The 25,107-nt window shown below is 35.3% G+C and overlaps 1 protein-coding gene across 2 annotated transcripts in view; it reads right to left on the bottom strand.

Annotated features, from left to right (window-relative positions):
• GABRB1 (gamma-aminobutyric acid type A receptor subunit beta1) overlaps window positions 1-25,107 on the bottom strand; it is a 340,668-nt gene that overhangs the window by 75,510 nt on the left and 240,051 nt on the right. For both annotated transcript variants that reach the window (XM_054582134.1, XM_054582135.1), the window contains exon 5: window positions 7,720-7,802. In XM_054582134.1, the coding sequence (XP_054438109.1) occupies window positions 7,720-7,802 (83 nt within the window). The remainder of the gene's footprint in view (window positions 1-7,719; window positions 7,803-25,107) is intronic.

Raw genomic sequence — 25,107 nt, 5'->3', positions numbered from 1 at the left:
GGGGACATAAAGCAGGGAAGGCCATGAATCATTCATGAAGCTCAATTTACTTCTGTTATTTTTGGTGTTTAGCATCCATGAATAGAAAGTGTGCAGCATGTTGTAGATGCTATTTTTAAATTATTTCAGATCAGAATTAATGATTTGGCAGGCAGCAATAAAGTAAGAATGATTCAAAAGCTTTGCTGGTAATTGTCCTATATTTCATGTTTCTTGTGAGTATTTATATGTTCATATATTCATAACATTTTTGCTATATTTTAATACCCTTTATAAATCAGGATTACTTTAGAACCAATATTTTAGCAGGCACACAAAGTCCCTTACTGGTAAAGTAACTAAATTGAATAAACTCTCAGAGTTTTAGATTTTAGGGCTGAAAGAGATATTTAAGGTTCTATAGTTAACTGGCATCTCAATGAGGAATGTCTTCTACGTTAATGCTGATAGGTGGTCATTTCCAATTAGGTGAAATGTCTCAGTGGGTGAGGAAGTGTTTCTTTAAAAGGGACTTATTTCATGAATGGACCCCTTTGCTCACTGGAAAGCATTTTTCTTAAATTCTACATCTACATTCCTGTAACTTCTGCTCACCTCTCCTCTCAGTTGTGGCACTTAGCACACAGAATGTTATACATGCAGTTACCAGTTAAGAAATGCTAGTTGAATTGAATTGAACTGAATGGGTTCAGGTCTAGCATTGAGTGGGTTACTTTTGTGTGTCAATTTGAGTGAGCCACAAAATGCCTAGGTATTTGAACAGACATTATTCTTTTTGCTCCTGTGAAGGTGTTTTTGGAAGGGATAAGCACTTACCTAACAACAACAATAGACTGAGGCAAGTAATTGCCTTCCTGGATGTCGGCAGGCCTCATCCAGTTAGTAGAAGGCCCTAATAACACAAAAAGACTGACGCTCACAGCCCTCCTGCCTGACTTGCTTTGAAACAATCAGCTTTTTCCTGCCTTCAGACTCCAGGTGAAACATGGGCCCTTCATGGATCCCATGCCTGCTGGTCTTCAGACTGGAACTACACCATCAGCTTTCCGGTTTGCCAACTCACTATGCAGATCTTGGGACTGTCAGCCTCTATGAACAAATTTTTTATAAACATTTCTTTCTCTTGCCTTGGCTGGTGTGGCTCAGTGGACTGAGTGCTGGCCTGCGAACCAAAAGGTTACTGGTTCGATTCCCAGTCAGGGCACATGCTGGGGTTGCAGGCCACGTCCCTAGTAGGAGATGTGAGGGAGGTAATCACACATTGATGTTTCTCTCTCTCTCCTTCTCTTTCCCTCACTCTAGAAAAAAATTAAAAAAATCTAAAAAAAAATCTCTTTCTTTATATGTTCTACTGGCTATGTTTCTCTGCAGAATCCTGATTAACACACCGGGCAGCACCAAACCTAAGGTTCTTTTTCTATATGGTAATGTTGAAAACATATAGCAATGGCTATTTTGCCTCCCTAAACTTTTCTTCTCAGGTAACTTGGTATCCTCCTCTAAAGGAAATTACCTTAATATGACATTAAGAACTGGACACAATTCTCTACTTGTGGCTTTACAAGAGCAGACTTCTGTAGAACTGTTCCTGTTTCATGCCTGGACATAGCACTTACTTTGGTTTTATTTCTATGTGTTAATGTAACGCATTATATAAATAAAACTTAGCATTGCAACTCTGCAAAAAGCCACATTTTTGCAGAAAAATTTCCATAGCTTAGTTGGGCCATTTTATTTAGGTAGGCACATTTTTCATATTAATTTCTATTTTTATGAACAAAAACAATTTTATTTTGGAAATAATCAAACATGACTATGACTTGACATTGTGTGTATATGTTGTTACTACCAACACATTTAAATCAACACAATGACAATATTCTGAGACTAAGAGATAGACTGAGTCAATGATTCACTAAATTGAATACATTAAGACAATCCCTACGTTAAGAGTTTCCAAGCCATTTTTTTTAAAAAACAAGAAAAAACCAGGTATCCCTAAATGTTACCTTTGTTTGATAAATTGGCTGTGGTTCAGACAGGAGAGATGTAGACAGATAATGGCTCGAATGAAACAAAAAAATTCATAGAAATTTATCACATTTACCAATCTATCAAAATTCCTAAAGTAATTAAAATGTTAGGTTTCCCATATTTGGCTCTTGGTTAACACATTTACAATTTAAATTTTCAGTTAGTCTTAAAGCATGAATATAACATTGTACAAATGAAAGAATATTTTATAGCAAGCAAAAAAAATCCCTGCCATAAATCTTATTTGAGAAAATTGAAACCAAACTTCTATCTCTAAAGTTTAAGACTTGAAAAGTTTGGAGCTAAGACTTTTAGCATATATTCACTCCACAAATATTTATTATAAGGTATTAGGCTAAGTTTTAATTATTGTTGTGAACAAAGCAACGATCCTTTTTTTCATGGGGTTTATAATTCACAGAGGGAAGAAACAATAAACATACCAGCATATAAATACTACTAAATGCTACATGGGAAATTAACAGAATTTGGAAACATAATAACTTGGGGTTTGTAATTTAGATTGGATTCTCAGGAAAGTCTCTTATTGGAGGTGCCATCTTGGAGGAGAGCTGAAGGATGAGAAAAACCATAAAACTATGATAGATAAAAGCATTTTAGTCAGATGACAATAGGATAGAAGAAAGACTGATCTGCAAGAAACAGAATCAGTGGTGGAGTTCAGTATAGTAAGCAAGGGAAAGATGGCTGCAGAGAGAATAAAGATATTGAGGAAGGGAGATCACACTGGAGTTTGAAAGCCAAATTAAGAAGTACGGTACTTTCTGCTGTGGACCTGGCAGAATGGCTCCCTCAAAAAAAGGATCGCTAGAAGAAGGGCCATTCTGCCATCAATGAGGTAGTGACCAGAGAATATACCATTGACATTCACAAGAACATCCATGGAGTAGTTTTCTAGAAGTATGCCTGTAGGGCACTCAAAAAGATACAGAAATTTGTCATGTAGGAGATGGGAACTCCAGATGTGTGCACTGACATCAGGCGCAACAAAGCTTTCTGGTCCGAATGGATAAAGCATATTCCATACAGTATCTGGTGCAGTTGTTCAGAAGATGGGTAATTAGGATAAAGATATGCTAGACAAGCTTTATACTTTGGTTACTTATGTACCTGTCACCACTTTGAAAATGTACAGACAGTTAATGTGAAACTAACTATTAATTGTTGAATAAAATTATAAAACTGCAAAAGAAAATATGGAGAATTTTCTTGGTGCAATGAGGAGTCTTTGAATATTTTCAAGTATAGAAGTACTATGATCCAGTGTACAGTGTGAAAAGATCACTCTGGCTGCTGGGTAGAGAATGAGTTGAGGGAAATCAAGGGTGAAAGCGAGAAGAACAATGAAAAGACTGCCATTGCACAATGACTTAGTAAGAAGGAATGGTGACTGTTTATAGTAAGGTTGGAGAGAAGTGAGAGGTTTTGATAAATACCTTGCAAGTAGAATGAATGGTACTTGACAATAGATTGGATTGGAAGAATGTAACAGAGATGTCAACAATTAATCCTAGGATTCTAGTTTGATAGTGAGATTAAGGAGACTGGAAAGGAAACTCATTTGGGAGGGAAAGTTTATAGTTAAGTTTTGAGCAAATTAAGTTTAAGATGCCTTTGAAACATAAAGTTAGATATGCCAAGAAGAGTGTTATGTGCATCAACCTGGGACTTAGAAGAGATCTGAGCTGGAGATATATATTTCGGGACCATGGGAATAAAGATGGCACGTAAAGGGAGGTATACTATGACCCTTCTGAGAACAATGTCAGTGGAGGTGAGAGATGGGTAGACAGGTTCCAGATTTCAGTGGGTGAAGAGGAAGTTGAGGCACTAGACAACAAATATAGACCATTATTTCAAGTAGCTTGAAAAAAAGAGAATGGAGAGATTTGGGAAAGCTTATGAGGATATATGGGGGTAGAGTAGAGAGGTTTTATTATGAGAAGAATTTTAAGCTTGTTTTTAAGCTGTCAATAAAGAGCTAATACAGAGGGTGAGATTGAGGTTCTAAGAGATCAGGCGTGGAAGTCTGTGTAAACTTGAGAAAATGAATTCTCAGAAGAGGAAGAAAGATGGAATCCTGAATAGAGGGGCTAGGGTCAGGCTGTAAAAGAAGTAGGAGCACCCTTCCTCTGAAATGCGGAGGGCTAATTTATATTAGTGAAGATATAAGGAAGTTTCGAAGAAGATGGGTGAGTCTACTGAGACATTTCAGGCCTGAAATGGCTTCTACCATTTTTGGATGTAGTGACAAGTGACACTGTCTGTTTATACTGAGAGGGTGAGATTAGGGTTGAGATCTTCTTCAACGGTTGCTGCAGAAAATGGGAAAAGGCATCTGAATGTGTCATGAATGTTATCCCAAGCTCTTTATCTCTAGGAAGCTTGCAGTTATCAAACTTCCCATGATAACTTGATTGACTTTAAATTCCAAATCCTCTTAATACTAAATTTATTAATTGATTTTTCTATATGCCATTCATTATTTTTCTAGAATCTCAGCCATAAAGTTCCTTAGCTGCTTCAGGTTCAACTAAATTTTCAAGATAACAAGGCTTTATGGCTTTTCCAATTTTACTTCATTAGATGACATTAAAGAAAAGCAAAACATCTTTAATTTTTCTCAAAGGGCATAATCAAACAAAACATTTCTTCATCCTTGGGGTTGTGATCAAAGAGAATACAAACTAGTCCATTTTGTAAGGTAGGTAACATTTTTACTCTGTTGGTCAAAAAGTATAATCAGTTCAACCTTACATTGGCAGAATGTCTACTTTATCATTCTTATTTTCCAACACACACTACAGCCTCTCATTTGTAATCACTTGAAAGTTCAATTATAGTCTTCATAAATTCAGGGATAGCTGTTTCAGCAGATAATGCAACACATGTTTCATAATAAAGAGTTAAAAATAGATGAACAACAGATTCTGTATTTATTAATAGGTAACAACATATTGATTATGTACTTAGGCAGGAAGAAGCAAAGCTCATTTGAACTCCACATTATTGCCATATGTTACTTTGTTGTTTGAAGTTATTCCTCTTAATATTTAAGATCTCTTTACATCGAATTATCTATTGTTAAAAAGAGATACATTTTTAACTAAAATATTAAAGCTAAACCATGTTGTCATTTGAGGCTTTCAAATTTTTTCTTAAGTTAACATCAGTGGAATTAGAGACTATATGGTTTCCTGTATCCACAGGCTACCCCTCTCTGCAGCTGCAATCCATTTGACCATTGACCTAAAAGCTAACTCTGCCTCAGCTTCTGGGCTCTATGAACCTTTTTTAGGGATAATTTAGTTAATACAGACCGATCTTTGGTTAATTCAGCATCCTCAACCTAGCTAAGAGTGGTTCCTACTGGTGCTGTGTTTCTACTCATTGGTGGAGCAAGCTCCTTGCTCACTTGTTAAATGTTGGATTCTATCATAGTAAGACTGACCTGGGTTTGGATCCCTGCTTCAGCACTATCCTTGCCCTGTGAACCTGCGTAAGTTATTTTATTTTTATGATCCTCAGATACATCATGGCTCAAATGTTGTTAGAAATACTTATGTTACAGAGGGTTTACATTAATGCTTAGCTTTGGTCTGGGAAGTGGAAGGCAGTTCTGTTTTTTTTTTCTCCCTTTTTCTCAGTTCCCACTTTTTGAAAGTCCTCATTACATAGATTCTTACAGACCTGAGTTTCTGCTTTTCTTTAGGTGAATATCTTTAGGGACTAGAGCTCTGTGGCCTGTTGTTGGGTCACTTTAACGATGGCCACCATCTGTCTGCAATGCTATGTGTTAGCTGACTCTAGGGTCCTAGTTACTCTGCCTCATCCATCTGTCCAGACAGCTGATTGCATCTCACAGAATTGCTTCAATGATTATCATAGGCCTGAGTCACCACCTATTGCCTGGCACCTATTTTATGATTATCTGGACTGACTGTGCTTCCCCATTCCCGCCTCACAAAATTTATGTTTGGTTTCTGCCTCATTTATAGTTCTATTTTGGTCACTATGTGATATGATAAATGGACTTAAAAGTCCTCTACTTTCTAAATATGAATAAAGTAAATTGCCTGCTTAAAGAAAAACATAACTGATAATAATAGAAAGACTCAATATGTATTATAAAATAAAATATGCATTTTAAGAGAAAATAAATGCTGGTAATTTTAGTACTTGATAATTTACAACACAGAATAAATTCAATACTTGTCAAACTCAGTGTTTTTTAAATGATGTTGTAAACAATAAGATCTTTGAATTTCAAGAGGATGTCATATCCTACTGCTGTTGTTCAGCAGAAGTAAAGGTAAAAATATCACTATCAGTGAAAGAGATGTCAAGGGTAAAAGGCAACCCATATAAAGAAACCAGTGAGTTAGTCTCTTTCCATGCCAGTTCCAAAAGCTGTAGTTTACTTACTTAGGTCAAGTTCTGCCTTATTTATAAAATATTGCAGGCCATTAATAAATAATTGGGTTAATATTTCATTTCTATCTTTTGAATTTGGTTGTCATTGGCATTTCAACTAAAAGGCATCATCAATACTTTCATATATTAACATCTATCAATCAACTTACTTTTATAATTTTAAAAGCATAATATTACTTAAAGAACAGCTCACGAATTTTCTTGTTCATTCTAGTTTCTAGTGGCAGTGGAGGAATGCCTATGTCTGAATCTATGTCTGTATCTACATAAGCATCTTAATCTATTACTATGTCTCTATTCAGTAAAACTAGAAAATTATTGTAATTACTTAAAAATCAGGTAATCGAGAGTACATTTATTCTTTAATAATACTATGAGGTCCCTTGAAATTTTCTCATTTTTTTTTATTGTGCTGATGTTTAGACTTCGGAAGTATTTGAGATGGTTTAAATAAATATCTGTCTATTTCTCACATTACAGTAGGTGATATGGTAATACTCTGAATTAGCTACTGCACCTTTCTGTGACCCTTAAAATCAGGAAAGGGCCTGGGCCTGATATTCACAATAAGTGGACTCAAATGTCTGCTTGCTGATGGCTGTGAAACAATGAAACAAAGATAATCAATCACATTAAATCTTTGTGACTAAAATACTCAAATTGTTAAGAAAGTAATCAAAGAAAAGCAACCCAAGAAGACAAACCTAAATCAGTCATTAGACCTGAAGCACATCAAGTCTTTGGCCCAATGCACAAGCTTCATGAAGATTTGTTCTTCCTATGAAGAAAGATGAAAGCACACAAGACTCTACCACAGTGTTTTTCTAAAAGATGACAATTTATAATCCTTCAGGTGGACAGACTAAATCAAAAATGACCTTACAAAGTCTTTACATATTAAAATGTATTTCCACTCTTGTTAGTGCAGCTTGGGTATAAGGATGCTTTGGGAGAAACTCCACTCTGAGAAGGAGTAAATGTGAGTTCATAAATCATCTGGCTAAACTAAGTAGATTTTTTCTAATGGTTCAAAAATCTAACTGCATTGAAATGACCCTGGAGCCATGAATATAAGGGAAGATGTCACTAGACTGGGAAACCCTTAAAAAACTGGCAGCAAGTATAGCTGAAAATATCCTAGTACCAATTATTCAGCACAAGGTTGACTTTAATTGGGTCGAGCAACAACCCCCTCCCCCTTTTTCTCATTCCCCTGTCCAAGGAACTCACAGCTTTCAATCTCCAGAGTGCAGTTTTGTTCATCCAGAGGGTATCTTCGTAGGTCCATCATACATGCAGCTGTGGTTGTGATTCTGTCAGGACAAGAGAGAAAAGACAGCATCGTGAGGATGACAGCTTCCATTTCCAGGCTTCCCAGCCTGAATCATGCTTACCAGAGGGCATATAAATTTTGTGATGAAAAATTTTGAAGGCAGGCAGATTGAATTGGAGTCTTTCTTTGCGACTGACTAGTGGTGTGAGCTCAGGCTGTTTAATTTGTCTCCATGAGCCTCTGTCCCCCTATCCATCAAAACACCTAGATGTGTGCTCCACAAATGATGGTCATTGTTACAGCTATTTTTATACCATGGCCCTTCTTCTAGTATCCTGACCAATGTCTCTGACAATATTTGCAACAAGTCCCACCTTATGAGTAGGAGGTCATCTACATTACTCATCAAAGTCTACCTTCCTCTCCTTTTAGAACCTAACAAAACAAGAAAACAACAACAACAAAATCTGTTCTCTATAATGTTTGGCGCCTAACGTTATCTACTATTAGAGAGATTTGTCAGATTCATTTGTGAGATCCTGGCCCAACTATACTCAGTATAACCGGGGAAAAAACACTTTCTTAGGATCGATGTTCATACAGTTACCAACTCTGGTTGAGCTTATGTGTCCATGCAAACCCCAAGACCCTGACTCTATATAACCTACCTGAGTTTCCATTTTCCCTCCATTTACACTTGGGCTGGTTTCCTGGACTATGGAGTCCAAGGGTAACTTAAATTCTTATGGCTATCCACTCTCACAAACACTACATATTACTTTGGAATTGACAAAGTATTTCTTAAAAAAATTATATGGTCCTCTCTCACAAAGTAATGTGTAATCATCATTTAAAAATTCAAAATATTCAAATTTAATAACATAAAATTTCCTTTCTACCGTAATCTCCAGGAACTACAACATTATAAATTTTCCATAAATGTTCTGTGTACAAACAGAAGCATTGCTTTATCTTCTTGGGGCGGGGGGAGCTTTTTAGACAGCAGCCTCTCTGTTTTGACCTTGCTGGTTTTAACTGACAATGCATTTTGGAATTGGTATTATGTTGGTAAATAATAAGGTGTCTTAAAATTTTTACTGCAATGTATTCAGTTGTATGAAATACCATAATTTATTTCCCAGTCACCCTTCGGTGGGTATTTACATTGTTTCTTGTCTGTTGTTTTTACACATCAAGATGCTCTGAATATACTGGCACACTTTACTATGTCTCATTACACCTGTTGCTTATTTTTAAAAAGGAAATGGTTAGAAAAATGGTAAATGCATTTTCAGGCTTGCCACATTGCCCTTGGCAGAGGTTGTGCCAATTTGCACTCCCACCAACAGTGTATCTAAATTTGACAAAGTACTCTTCATTCCTATGTTTTTGCGGCTGCCAAGGTGAGTAATTGTTTTGGTCATGTGTGTTAACCTAACAGGAACCTTCTTCTTAAAAACATCATTACAAAAAATCCTAGCCATTTCCAATTTCTCTGTGGTTTTCCTTATGAAAAAATTAAAGTTCACAGGAGGAACACGGGGACATTCCCTTTGAAGCCTTTCTCACACAGGATGTTGGTCAATTTAATCAGATTTTATTTGAGCAGTAGGCAAGAACAAAATTCAAGTTTAATTAAAAAATTCTCCAAAGGTATTAAAATAAATTTAAAGACTAGTTGTATTCCAGAATTTAGCACATAAAAGGATTTTACCAGATTCCTTTTTGCTTCCTGCTCCCATAATTACATGAGCTGGTTAATTTTTTCACTTAAACTATATCTGCACATCTTTTGTTTTCTGAAAATACAATTATACAACATTATTTTTATGTCCTGCATAGTGTTTCAAACACCCTTAATGAGACAACACAACAGATATTTTTAAAATGCTTTAAAAATTACCTACTTCTATAGTATGTGTTTAACAGCTGCTTATGAGTAAAAAAAATCATGAAGATGTGAACATGATCTGTAAGTTACTAAAGTGTGGCCAGCCCCCAGCCCTATGACCCTGTGACTGAGGCAGTGGGTAATTTTCCTCACAGGGGATATTCGGCGATATCGGTAGGCATTTTTGCCCGTCAGGCTAGCGGAGGCCAAGGACACTGCCAAGCACCCTGCAGTGACCAGGAAAGCCCCCAACAATAAATAATTATGTTTCCAAACGTTAGGAGTGGCAAGGTTGAGAAACATGGGTACAAGGATAGTTTTTTTTCCCTTTGAGGAAAATATTAATGAAATAAATCTTATATAGAAGCTCAACATATAAAATATAAATAAGAAAAAACAGTATTTTGTTAATATAAAATTATCTTATAAGTTCAAATGTTGACGTGTATTTTAATAAGAACATGAATTTGAAAGCAGGGATTATAATTAGGGTCTTAAAACTCCCTCAGCAGCAATAATATTCTGTTGTATTTTATTAGTAAAGTATTGAGAAAAATCCTAATAGCAAAACATTTGTTTCTAAAAATCTTACATGACCAGCCACAGGCAACCCTGAATTAAGTGAAACACAAAAATCTGTGTGCCAAGTGGTTACACTCTATGCCTCTATGATTAATGACACCTTTATAAATGGTTCAGATACATTCATAGGTAGTTGATCTCTAGTAGGTGCTTAATGATGGATTGAAACTTGACTTGCTTCAGAGTAAAAATGCTCCATGCTCTGCATAAGTCAACCTGGCTGCGTAAGTTAATATTGTGGTGGTCTTGAATGCATTAAAATATACAAGGGATACAATGAAGTGTACTTATTTCTTATGATAATTTTAAAAATTATAATATTTTAACATAAAATTAGAATTAAATATTATTTGTGGGACTATTAAAGAGCTTCAGAGATACTTGAGAATATTGCTTGAATCCCACTGGTTGGCATATCTCACTTAATTGACCTCATTTTCAGACATGTGTCATCTGGTTAGTTAACCGCATCATATCCAAATCAGGACATGCTTTGAAATCTTACATTGAACCACTGATTCACATGTTGCAAGGCTCTGGAGTTTTTACAAAGCAATTTGAAAAGCTAACAAAGCCTTGTGTGTAAAATGAATAACTAATGTCTCATGTGAATGGCTCCTGCAGTTGTGAGTAATGAAAAAGAAAATGACTTTGGAAAGCATAACTGAACTTACTCTTGTTATCTGTTACGATCAATCCATTCAGCAATCAAATGATCTAAGAAATCTAATTGATATTACCTTGTGAAACCATACATGACATCAGAGCCTTGCCCACGACTTGATATTTTTTCAACTATGATCCCTGGAACCAGTTAACTTGTCTTCTTCCAAATCCCATTATGATACCCAGAAAAGTGGAGTAATTGTAACTCAGAAAGGGAGGGAATCAAGGCAGCTCCAGGAAATCGTAGGAAATGCTTGACTTCCTCCGGAAAGCTCTGACATTAGTTTAGTGAAACAACTTCCATCTTGGCATTTATCTGCTCCAAATTTCCATTTCCCCAGAGTATTTCATAGGCCCAATTTGGATTAGGTGCCACTCTCCCAAAATTATTTACTAAGGGCTGGAAAGAAAGCCACAGACTTACAAATATGGTCACCAGGTGCTCACAAGGGTCGTGGGAAGGAAGGGATCACTGAGACTCAGACAGGAATCCTTCTATGAGCCGGTGCTCATAAACCCATGTTGTGGCCTATAGAAATGTGTACAGCAGAACCTCGGTCTCTGCTAATTTAAGGGTGTGGTGTTTCTGGATTTTGTAATGCCTATGGCTGAGTGTGCTGAATGCCTTGAGCTCTTTAGGAGAAAAAATGCTCAGAAAGAATCCCAGGATCATTAACAAAAAGTGAGACACTCCTGGACATTTCTTGTGTCTTCTGGGTGAGGGGCAACAGTGCACATCTCTAAGAATGACTCCTCTCTCCCTGGTTTTCCATTGGTTCACCTTGCTGAATGTAATTGCTCAGCAGTAGTTAGTCTCTTCTGCAATGAATTAACATATCCATATGGAAATGTACTCCCATTGTGGTTGGAGCAGCTTGATACTCTAAATCTATGGAATCAAAGATGTCAAAGATCCCAAAACTGGATGGGTTGAGAGCTTCAAGATTGAAGTGTTTTAGAATTTTGTTTTTAACTTTATACAGTTAAGCAGTTAACTGACTTTTTCTGAAGGTAGACTTCCCAGAGGTACAGATTCATGATAGCATAACATTCATCTGTCTTCTTTCAAAGACATTTAGAATGGCTTACATTATAATCCAATTTATTGACATTTTGAAGGTTAGGTCAGAACACTGTAATAGGCTGTTAGAAAATATGGTCCCATGATACTTGAGAATGAACAAAAATCATATTGCTGTAGTATTCATGTATTAAGGTGTATTCTGCATGGTCACTGACTTGAAGAGTCACTGTAATTATATATCATGTATATCTGATGTCTAAGGGCAGTGTGACCCTCACTGCTGACAAAACAGGATCCAGGAGGTTCTGGCCCACAGTAGCTTAAAATATAGCTACACACATTCACAGGCACTTTCACACACTTACATATAGAGAGCACATTGCAAATAAGAATGTGAACTTAAACAAATGAAAAAATTATATACATATGGTGGGGATTTCAATGTTATAAAGATAAGCTCCTAAGTTTTAAACCTGATCTCTGTAGAACATAACTGTAAAAACTGAACAGAATCTATATTAAAAGAATATGAGAACAGAGAGGGGGAAAAGCCTGAATATACTGAATTCTAATCACTCTCCTAAGACTGGTGAGATTGATAGTGAGTAGCCATTATGAATGATATCAGCACTACTCAGTAAAATTCTTGGAAGAATGGCTTCTTTGGCCTTGAAGCTGCACCCTTAATCCATGTGAAGTTTATCACCCAAAGAAACTGATGAGAAAAGATGGGTTAGCCTAAATCATAATCAAAGAGAACATGGATTTTTTGTCTTCTTAGGCAACATTTACTAAGTGGTATAAAGACTGTGTATTATCTTTATAATTAGCATCAAATTTTATTTTAGGTAGGCTACTATGTTTAAGAAAATACATTGGTATTTGAAGGTGAAATCCTGAGGGCACGAGACAAAAATGATAAGAAAACCAAAGAAGATAAACTGCTCTGTGAGGTTTAAGAGGAATGCAGGTATGGGTAGCAAAATAATGGAATAGCAGACAAAAAATGAAGAACCGTCATACTATAAATATTACTATACTATAAATAAATACATTCATATTAAATATAAATACTTAAGATATACTATAAGTAACTATATTTATATTAAATATAAATATTTAAGATTTTTGCAATGCTATGATAATAAATATTTCTTTACTTACCTACTGCAAGTCCCCTACCCCGAGGAAATCCTTGTATAAATGTTTTATTTTTATTCTTGGAAAGTGGCTGGATTTCATACCTTGGAAGCACTCATGGAACACCATTTTATAAACTGAACCAATTCAGCAAAAACTGAGTTTTGAATCCAATTCAGAACTTCAAAGACAGAGAGGGCCAAATTGTGTAAGCTCTTTTGGAAGCCTCAGTAATTATGGGGAAAGTGTTGGAGTTTCACGAATAATGGATTGTGGTTTAAGCTACTCTTATATAGATTGTAAGAGGCAGAAAGACCTGAGCTAATATGTTAGAATCTTATATGACGGACACTGTTCTAAACATCTTAAATACTGTATTGGTTTCCTATTGTAATTGTATGAAGTAATCACAATTTAGTGGTTTAAACCATACAGATTAATTTTCTTATAGGTTTGGAGGCCTTCTGGAGAAGCCTTGAAAGCAAGGTGTCAGCAGGGCTGTGTCCCTTCTGCAGGCTCTCAGTGGGGATCCATTTCCTTGCCTTTTCTGTCTTCCAGAGGCTCCTTGCATTCCTTGGCTCATGGCCCCTTCCTCCATCCTCAAAGAACATTACTCCAATGGCTGCTTCTGTCCTTGCATCTCTTCACCCTCTAACTCTCCTGCCTCCTTTATATATGAACACGTGTGATTACATCAGGCCCATCTAGATAATCTCATTTCAAAATTCTTAAATTAATCACATCTGCAAAGTCCCTTTTGACATGTAAGGTAATATATTCATAGGTCTTGAGAATTAGGACATGGATAGCTATGGAAGGCCATTATTCTGACTATCACACATGTATCATTTAATATATTATGTAAAATTGCCTTTTTATGTTGAAGTCATTTTTACATCAAGTTCAGAGATAAACTGACATCTGATGGGATTAAAAATGTGTCCAAATTAACATAATCTGTAAATGGTAGCACTAGGATTCAAATTCAGATTACTCTAGATTCAAGAGCTAAACTTTATTTTCTCTCCAGTTGTTCTATTCAGGCCAGTCTAAACAAGGAACTAATGATTCAGTAGAATTTCTCCCACAAGCAATAAAATGAATTAAAAAAATTAAAGTTGACCTTTTTATGTTTGTAGTGTTCTTTTAGTTATCAGTAACTCAGGACATTCTTTACCTACCCAATAATGAATATAAAAATGATAGAGGACTTATATCAGAAATCAGGCAATACTGTGAGCATTGAAGCTACAGTATTTAAAAATATCCAACTCACTTTTATGCTATCAAATTATTTTTGTTTATTAAATATTGTCATGTCTCAGAGAATACAAGATAGAGCCACTGTCTACTGGTTTCATAAAATGGCTAGATAGGATATGCTTATCTCTCATTTGGGACAATATTTGTCATTTTGCTAGAAACCCAAATATATCATATCAGAGAAATGTTTTCATTATCAAGAAAGCATGAAAATCACTCAGGAGAGAGTTCAATCCTACACTTATTCAATTGGTGGCAATTTTGACAAAAGATGCCTTAACTTTGATTTGTGAAAAGAGGTATTAGGTAGGTGGGATGCAGTGTGGAACAGGGAAATAAAAGAAGGTCATTATTTGCACATATGAGTTCAGTGCTTGGTACATAGTAGTCACTCAATTAACTGTAGATATTATTGTAAAACTATATGCTTCTAAATAAATAAATACATTTAAGATTACTAATACAAATACATTGTAAGATTAATTCATAGTCATAGTAAAACACCGGGAAAATATAGAAAGTTATAGATAAGAGAACAAAAGTAATCCATAATCTCATTACTACAATCTTACTATTAATTTCATTTCTTCTAAGTATATTGTTTAATAAAGTTGAAATACTCTGTTTAACAATTTCAGTTGCTGTTTTTTGAGTAACCTTATAAATAAGACTTTTCTTAAGTCATTGTTATTTTCCATGAACACAATTTTAATAGATTCTTAGGGTTCTGGTATACATATATCCCATGATTTACTTACCATTGCTCTGTTGTGAGACATCATTAGGTATTCTTTGGTGGTGCTTTAAAAAATCCACACTACAGTCAGTACTACTCATATATTTTCATTTTTTGCTTTCTATTTCTGCTTTCTTTCCCCCTTCGTTTTGTACTCTTAGTGCTGAATGTTAATGACACTCTTTTCAGTGCAATTCCAAGCAGTCATTTTCAGGTAATTAGCTACATACCAAATGTTGTGTAAATGGGCTCATTTTTATTCATTTCTGTCGGGTTGGGGTGATTCATGAACCATTTTGTGAATATGAGAAGCAGTTCATAAATCAGAGTGGCCAGGGGTGGGAGAGCCAAAAAAAGTAATAATGAGGCAATAGTAATTAATAGATCCTTGTCAAGGATCCAATGCCAATCTCAGTTATGCTTTACCGTAGATGTCTGGCTGAATTCAAGACAGGCTATTTTTTCCCAGATTATGTCACTATTATGCATTCATATATCTTTGAAGTATAAAAGCATGTATTAAATTCCTACTATGTCTACTGTTTCCTCATAATAATTAGATGTGCCAGGGGCATAAAAAAATAAGGCTACCTTGTCTAAATCAGAGCATCTTAATTCTCACTGTCTTGATCATCAGGGATTTCTATAGTGGGCAGTATATAAGGAATTAAAACAATAACAAGCTCTTAAACAATGGGAAGGGACTTAGAAATTGAAGTAGAAGTCAAAATCAAAGTCAAAGGAAGTGTTTATCTTGAACTGAATGCGGTGACTTGATAATAAGCACAGGATAGTTAAACAAGGACTCAGGATTAGAAGATAAAATAAAGATATGGGTCTTCTTTTACAGTTTTTTTTTTATAATTTGCAAAAATGGTGTATTGCTTGGCCACTTGATGATTTACCCCAGAACAAAGAGCTGACACATTTACTAAAAGGTAATCAGAAAATCTTGAAATGGCATTGCTGAAAGAGTAAAGTAAGATTCAAGAGTGATAGCATTAAAATACTGCATTATCTTAGGACATAGCTTTCCCTTGAGAAACATCACTAATCATCAGAAAAATGCAAATTAAAACCACCATGAGATACTATCTCACACCTCTCAGAATGGCTATCATCAATAAATCAACAAACAACAAGTGCGGGTGAGGGTATGGAGAAAAGGGAACCCTCAGGCACTGTTTTTGGGAGTGCAGACTGGTATAGCTGCTGTGGAAAACAGTATGGAGTTTCCTCAAAAAATTAAAAATAGAACTCTCTTTGACTTAACTACTCCACTTCTGAGAATTTACCCAAAAGAAAGCTGAAACACTAATTCAGAAGAACATAAGCACCCCTATGTTCATTGCAACGTTATTTACAATAGCCAAGATTTGGAAACAGCCCAAGTGTCCATCAGTAGACGAGTGGATAAAACAACTATGGGACATTTACACAATAGAAAGCTACTCAGCCATAAACAAGAAGAAAATTTTACCCTTTGTGACAGCATGGCTAGACCTGGAGAGCATTATGCTGAATGAAATATTAGCCAGTCAGAGAAAGACAAGTACCATATAATGTCACTAATATGTAGACTCTAATTAACAAACTGAACAAACAAGCAAAATAAAGACAGACTCATAGATAGAGAACAAGCTGATGGCTCTCCAGGGAGAGAGGGTGGTTGGGTGGGGTGGTATTGAGCATAAAAAGAAAAAGAACTCATGGACATGGGCAACAGTATGGTGATTGTGGGGGATGGGGAAGAGGAGGGTGGGTAGGGGGGAATGGGGGATGGGTGAGGGGGAAGAGGGTAGAAAGGTGAAAATGGTAATGGAAAAATACAATAAAAATAAGCTATTAAAAATAAAGAAAGAAAAACAAAATCCAAGACAAGTAAGGCAGGTGTGTAAATTGCGCAGAATTTTGAGCTCCCTATGGGAATGAGAGCAGGGCTTGGGAACATCATTCTCTCTCTCTTTTTTTAAATAGTTAATAAATTTAAAAATATTCTGAAAGTAGTGAAGAAATATTATTTTTAACACAACAGCTGTTAGCACTGTGTTATATTTACATTCAATCCCCCCTTGTAAGGTCTATTGGATTTTTGCATGTTTGTAACCATATTCAAGATTATGTTTTCTTTCCTTAAATTCTTAGAGCGTAATATTTACTTCATTGGCATCAAGACTGCAAATTTTTTTGGTAGAAAACAATATACCTTATGTTGGACATTTAGATGGTTTTCAATTTTATCAGTTTAAAACAGACTAAACATTTTCATGAATGTATGGTGTTTTCCACATTTTGGGTTTTTTCTTTAGGATAGAAACCCAATAAAGAATTACCATATCTGAACATGTACATTTTTGTTGGCTTCTTACAATATATACAGCCAAAAGGCTTTCTTAAAAGATTGAAATTATAATGCAACAGAGTACTAATTTCCCTACACTATTGCTTAATTGGATATTATACTGTTTTTCAATATATGAAAATTGATACTTTTATTATAACTTTTCAATTACTAACATAGTAAAGTATTTTTAATAAATTTATTTATAAATTTTATTTGGAACTATTCTTTCTCTAGAAACTAAAATCAGTAGTAATGTATAATTTTATGATTAAAAGAAGACTACTAATACATTTTACCAAATATCAGGCAAAAGTGAAGAGAGTTCCATTATAGATTAACTTTGCTGTTGTCTTGTTCAGTTAATTAAGTGAATAAATATATGTTGAACTTAATAAGTCTTTTGACATGTGTTTTCATGGTTTTACTGTTAATTTTCTTTGAAGTATCATTATAGAAATAAAAATGTAAAATAAAACATATTGCTTTTGAGGGTTCATAATGAACATCATCAAAATGAACTAATTGAGAGGTGATTATGATTTCTTTTTTCATTTTTATATTTTTTCTTTTCCCTTTTTCCCTCTCTTTTAAATTTATTTTTTATTGTACTTCTAAAAGGCAAAATAGGAAGGGGATTTTATATGTTTCCACATCAATGATGAAGCATTCCAGATATTGGAATAATAACAAAAATATGATTTCTGTTTAGGGCTTTTTTAAAGCAAGAATTTCCAAAATGAAGTTACAAAACATAAGTCTTTTTTATTCATGTTTACAAGTATAAATCTACTTACAATGTTCAATAGATAAAATCTGGGTGGTTCAGCATGATCTAACCATTCTGTTCCTAGGTGCCTACTTGCAGCAAGGAGACAATAGAAATGTATATTCATCAAGCACTGCTGTAATAGTAAAAATGGGTAAGGCTCCCAACTCCCCAGCAAAGCAGAAACAGATACAAGGGCAACTTAACAGAGATTAAAATTAATAAACTAGCTCTACATATAACAACTTGGGTATGCCTCACATAGCGCTGTGTGGAAAAAAAGAACACAGAAAGAATGCTTACAAAAAACTACATGTATTTAAACTTTTCTGAGATCAAATTATATTTCTTAGGAATTCATAAGGGTGTGTATGTGCCTATGTAGTAAAATACAAAAATAGACATTGAAATGATACACATGGCCATTTTGGCACAATAGCTGTGTTGGAAGAGGAAGAGGTAAAGGAAGGAGAGACAGGATGAGATGCAGATGGAGTTGTAGTAATCTCTGAAAGTTCTCCCTCCCTTCCTTCCATCTTCCATTCCCTCCCTCCCTTCTCCTCCTCCTTTCCTCCTTCCTTCCCCTTACCTCCTTTCCCCTTGTGCATCTTTCTGTTATTCCGTCTTTAGGGAAAGATGAAGCAAATAATGCAACAAATTAACATATTTTTGATCTGTCCATTACTCTCTAATTTGATAGCCTCACATAAGCAGATAAGTCCCTAAGTAACCGACTTTTACTCTTTAAAAGTCATTTTGAAGTGCGCGTAGCTACTTTCCTGATCCCCATGCCAGAAATTACCATAAAAAAGTAAAGAGATACAAAATTTTTCTCTTCCTCACATTGACTCTCTACCTCATAGGCATTTAGTTAGTGGGCGTGATTATAATATTCTGAAATGAGTTCCTTCAGTCAAGAACTCTATCAATTTATAGATCTTGGTGTTTGGTACATCTTTCCTCACATTTCTCATCACAATGTGCATATACATTTATTTATTTGATTACTTGTTTCTTGGGTGACTGCTTGAATAGAGGGTAAGTGACCTCTCAGTGATTCATTTACCAGCTTCCAGCCCAGTATTGTGTAAAGTAATGGAATTAATATATAACTTAAGGAAACACTGAAATTATTATTTCTTTAGTAAAGACCAGTATGCTGTTTTTGAAAAAACTATGCCAGTGTTGCTTGGAATACAAGTTTAAGATAAAGATCGTTTCCCCCATCCAGATTTAATTTCTTATTAGAAATCATCTTGGGTTCATTTGCTAAATAAACAGCCACAGGCCATAGTCAGTTGGAGAGTTTCTAGGGCCATGAAGCTGCTCAAAGCATGCTTAAATTAAGCCAGATACTGTGGACGTCTCATCTGCTACAATTTTTCGATGCTATATAGCTCAACAGAGAAGTGGTTATAATGCGAGTATTTACATTAAATAGTCCAAATATCAACATAAGAATGGGTACTCTTTCTTCCATTGTTTTTGAGAGTACAGATAGATTAAGCCTCAAGGCACAGAAAGTTAGTTTCTATTCCAGGAGCAAAATAAGGATTGTCCTTGCCAAGAGAATGAATGGAAGGGGCCTTCAGTGGCTGATCTGTGTTAGACTTTTCTCTCATTTTAGACTGGACTTTATGTGAATAGCAAAAATTTACATGGCATGAGAGGATTTAAAAAAATCATTAAAACATCAAATTGACATCAGCATTATCAGAATGTTAACATCATAAGCAGTTACTAATTAATAATTCATATTGTCTGGTTGACTTTTCAATTTAAAAAGTGAAGAAAAATGAAAGACTGCTTAGCTAATCCAGGAACTGACACATAAATGGACATGAAAAGAAACTTAAAAATATCTTGTAATAGGAAGTAACAAGTTCTCACATATGCAAAAATATATATAAATAGCAAACCTTCAACATTTAAAGTGTAATTTTAACTATCATTATTTTCCGTTGAATATTAATAATGAATACTTAGCTATATTTACATCCATTTGTGTGCAAATTTATAGTTATACCTCAAGAGGGCTGTGATTGGTTTATTCAAAGACACTTGCAAGCACATTACATAATTCACAGTAGTTCTATGAATTACCTGCTTTTTGGGTAGTCTTTTTTTTTAACAAGTTTTGGTTACTAATAATTCATAGTCAAAAAATGTACATTTCTGGTGCCAGGGGGGTACTGACCTTCTTGGAGGGATCACTTTTTAAGTTATGTAAATGTCTACCACAGTGCTGTACACCTGAAGCTAATATAATACTGAATGTCAAATGTGATTTAATAAAATAAAAAGCACGAAATAGACGCAAACAATCAAACTAAAAAGCACCCTCTTGCTAAATGCTTTCCCCTCGTTGCCGGTACCTCAGGACCACCCTCAGTGCTTCCCAAGCAGCCCTGTGTGCAGGGTCACGCCCCTTCCCCTCCGGAGCTGCGAGGACAGCCTCTCTGTTCTATGGCAGTTGGCGCCTGACCTGTTGGCCCCGCCACACCTGAATACAAAGAGAAAATCCCAAATACCTTTAAAAGCAGACAACAAGAAAAAGCTCAATGTACATTTCTTCTTATCTTCCCTTTTCTACCAGCATTTCTCCAACTAAAAAAATAACAAAACAAGAAACCTTTAAATACACTTTAATCAGAAGTGATACATAAGCACCTATATGGGTTGTTGAAGTTAAAATATGTTCTCTTATCTCCAAGATATGTAAAGAACTCACTCGACTCCACTCCAAGAAGACAAATGATCCAGTCAAAAAATGGGCAGAGGACCTGGGCAGATGCTTTTCCAAGGAGGAGATACAGAGGGCCCAGAGGCATTTGAAAGGATGCTCAGCATCACTAGCCATCAGAGAAATGCAGATCAAAACCACCATGAGGTACCACCTCACACCGGTCAGAATGGCCATCAGAAACAGATCCACAACCAACAGGTGCTGGCGAGGCTGTGGAGAAAAGGGAACCCTAGTCCACTGTTGGTGGGAATGCAGACTGGTGCAGCCATTGTGGAAAGCAGTGTGGAATTTCCTCAAAAAGCTGGAAATGGAATTGCTTTTTGATCTAGTGATTCCCCTGCTGGGACTATACCCTAAGAATACCAAAACGCCAATACAAAAGAACCTATGCACCCCAATGTTCATAGCAGCACAATTGACAATAGCCAAGTGTTGGAAGCAACCTAAATGCCCATCAGTAGATGATTGGATCAAAAATGATGGTACATATACACAATGGAATACTACGCAGCAGAAAGGAAAAAAGAAGTACTAAACTTCACGGCAGCATGGATGGAACTGGAGAGCATTATGCTAAGTGAAATAAGCCAGAGGGTGAAAGACAAATACCATATGATCTCACCTATAAGTGGAACCTAACCAACAATACAAAGATGCAAGGAAAATAAGACCAGCAACACTGAAATGAAAAGAAATCAACAGAGACAGGAGGGAAGGAGGGGGGGGGGCGGGGAAAAGGAAGGGAAGGGGAAAGTCAAGGAACATATAGCAAGGACTCATGGACAAAACCAAAGGGGAAAGGCTGAGGGAGGGAAGGAGGGAGGGGGCAAGGGTAAATGGTAGAGGGTAGGCAGAGACAAATGTATTTGAAAAAATAAGTTAAAAAAAAGAAAAAGAAGAAAAAAAAATAAAATGTTCTCTTTAACAAGGGAAATGATATATATAGCTTTGTCTATGTTACATTAAACATAAAGTGATTTCTCTGACCATTACTCTTGAGAATAGTAAAATTCACTATGAACATTTTTAGGTTTATAGAAACTCGAATGTTCCAATTAACTCTGCTAATTAATTACTCTGAAGAAAAAACTGTTTTTGTACCTTGACCACTTAAATGAATAAACAAATGATGAAGTCCTATTACCCCTAAACTGCACAGGTTAGAAATACATTTTGGTGGAAACCATTACTTTACTAAGTAAATTCAAATTGCTGTAGTCAATAAATCTTATTCTTTTTTGATTTAATCTTTATTGCCTTTTATCCCATTATCATTTAGTTCCCTTATACCCCCCTCCTCCCAGCAATCACCACATTGTTGTCCATGTTCATGAGTCCTTTTTCCTTTTTGAGGGATTGAGCAATAAATTTTATTCTTAAATTCTAATTACTTATTAAGAAAATATTATGCAGCCCTGTCTGGATAGCTCAGCTGGTTAGAACATTGTCTCAATATGCCAAGGTTGGAGGTTCAATCCTTGGTCAGGGCACATGCAAGAAGCAACCAATGAATTCATAAATAAGTGGAACAACAAATCTCTCTTTCTCTCTCTCTTTCCCTCCCTTCCACTCTCTTCTCCCTTCCTCCATCTCTCTAAAATCAATAAATAAAAAAATTAAAAAAAGAAAATATTGTGCAATAAACTTAATTGAACTTAATTTTGAACATCCTTATACAAAATAATTTGGGTTTAAAAACATGATGCCTCATAGTAAAGGACTCCTGAATTTTGAATATCTAAAAATATTAGAATTAAGTTTATTAGTTTAATGCAACTTGTCCTAATTAATCACCAATAATCATACAGCAAATGGTACATTTGACAACATTGAGAAGCTATCACTTATGTAAATAGAAGATATTACTGATTGAAGTATAAATAACTTCTCCCTCTTAAAAATCAGGTCTTAAAATTTCACATTCAGATTTTCTAAAAATAAGTTGCTTTATATAATAGAGAAATTTTAATGTTACATTTAATATAGCAAATAGAAAAATGAGAGTGGAAGAAGTGGTGTTGGGTACTTTGCATATATTTTCTTCCCAAATCATCAGTATCCTTCCATGCTGGGAATTATTTTTGGGTCAGAAGAGAAATCTGTTATATCAGAGGACGGAAACATATCATAAGCATTAGTTCTGTGTTTCTATGTTTACTCGTGATCTGTGGCAAAAGTATAGATCTGTGCTTCTAAGCACTGTGTTTCTTTGTATCTATAATTCAGGAAGACTTTTCTCTCTCATTTTGTGGGGAAATTTGTGAAAGATTTTGGAATGGATCAGTGAGTTTACAAATGTCTTTTTCAGGTAATCTGACCTTTCATTGTCTCAGAAATATTTTGCATCTTTGTACATTATAGAAAAATGATAGCAATGTAAAAAATTCTTATCCATAGAATTGCAGTGGTAATTGATTATTACCTTGTGGATATTGCCAGTTTTGTCAGTTTGCATCTATTTGTAATTTCTTTTCGGTGTGCTGTGTCTTTTCAGTATATCCATCTTGAATTTCTTTTTGAACTGGTTGTAACATCTTAACTCATTAGTTCTCTCATTAATCAGTTATTCGAAATCTTTGGCACATGTTTGCTTTATATTTTTACATGATTTTATCCTTTTAAAATGACTGCCCTTTTACGATGATAGAGGTAATCTAGTAAAATGACTAAAGGATTTACCGGCTAAAATATGTTGCCAGAATACTATACCTTATTGGCAACCTCAGCTCAGGCATATCTTTCCTTGGTTCCCGGAGAGGAACTATGTGTTCCTTGACTCATTTGAAGGTAAAACCCAAGAATATAACTTTGCTGACTCTGTTCCTATCTTTTCTTCTCCTCTACTGATTGTTGTTTTTGTTTTTGTTTTTGATTTGCTTACAGCCAATATGTTGCTTCCTGCTGGTGACAGCAATGATTGAGAATTGTGGTCTGACCATGTAATGATTTCTGTAAGTAGGTTAAAGGATTATAGAGTTAGAGTTCTATACTCTGTTGGAAAAGAGACAACAAAGAGTCTCATTTGTTAGTCTTTTTGGTTTGTTTTATCTATTTGTCCATTTTGAGTTCAAGTCAATTAAGAATTTTGTGCTCAGTGGAATGGAAAGCAGCTGTTTGATATGTGAACCATGAGTTTTTGTGTTTCTATATTTACTTTTGACTTGTGGCAAAGTGCAGATCTGAATTTGTAAGCACTGTGTCTTTGTATCTAAAATTCAAAAAGGACTTTACCCTTCACTATGATAGTATTCATAAATTAGATTATAAAGTTTTTTTTAATATAAAGGAGATTTGTCATGATAGATTTATTTGGCTAAGTAAATCCTACTATAAATAAGGTATTTCTAAATTCCCCCAAAATAAGAAAAAACTGTACTTTTAACATTTTAAATTTTCAAGACTTACACAAGATATTTTATTATCAAAACTAACAGAGAAACATTTTATGGATCCAAGTTCACCTAATTAAGATTAATCTTTGGTAAATGGATCTAGATTAATGATTTTGGATTAATGGAAAACAGCTACATCTTTTCTGCTTTATCAGTATTAAGTATAATAATACAAGCATGCATTTTGTTCTGCTTTGGTTTACTTTCCCTAAATTTATACAGGTTGCCTGATTAAATCGTTACTGTAGGTAGTTAGCTGGTTATTAATAAAGGGAGGAAGCAAAGGAAATCAGATAATTAGCGTAATCAACTGGGGAGCATAAGCTTGTTTCGTCAGGAAGCTTCAGCTCCACACAGTCCCCAGGGTATCCCAGTGTTGCCCTGCAAAGGGGATTAACGTTCCCCCTCCTTCCTACAGGGAGGGAAGATCAGTGTTTCAATCTCCCACCCAGCCTTTGCAGGGAAATAAGCACATGCACAGTAAAGTCAAAATGGTACAGAGGGAGTTACTTCTATTAGGCACGCACAAGAGGACCTAACATGGTGACCACAGACACCTGTTAATCTGAGAAGGGATTGGTAGGGAGGCAGATCCTTAGAAAGCTCCTGAAGCTTGAAAAGTTGATTGGTTATTTTGAAAAAGCACCTGGTCTTTCCCAAGCCTGAAATAATATAACCCAGTTTTAAAAATCTCTCTCTCTCTCTTTCTCTCATCCTCTCTCTTTCTCTCTGGAATATGTGCTTGCCCTGTTCATATGCATGTTCTCTCTGCAGTGACCGTGCAGGCCTAGCAGC

Source organism: Pteronotus mesoamericanus, unplaced genomic scaffold, assembly GCF_021234165.1.
Source record: "Pteronotus mesoamericanus isolate MK-2021 breed Mesoamerican mustached bat unplaced genomic scaffold, CSHL_Meso_final contig_68, whole genome shotgun sequence".
NCBI lineage: Eukaryota > Metazoa > Chordata > Mammalia > Chiroptera > Mormoopidae > Pteronotus > Pteronotus mesoamericanus.
The sequence above is the reverse complement of the archived record's forward strand: the minus strand, read 5'-3'. Positions and strand labels throughout refer to the sequence as shown.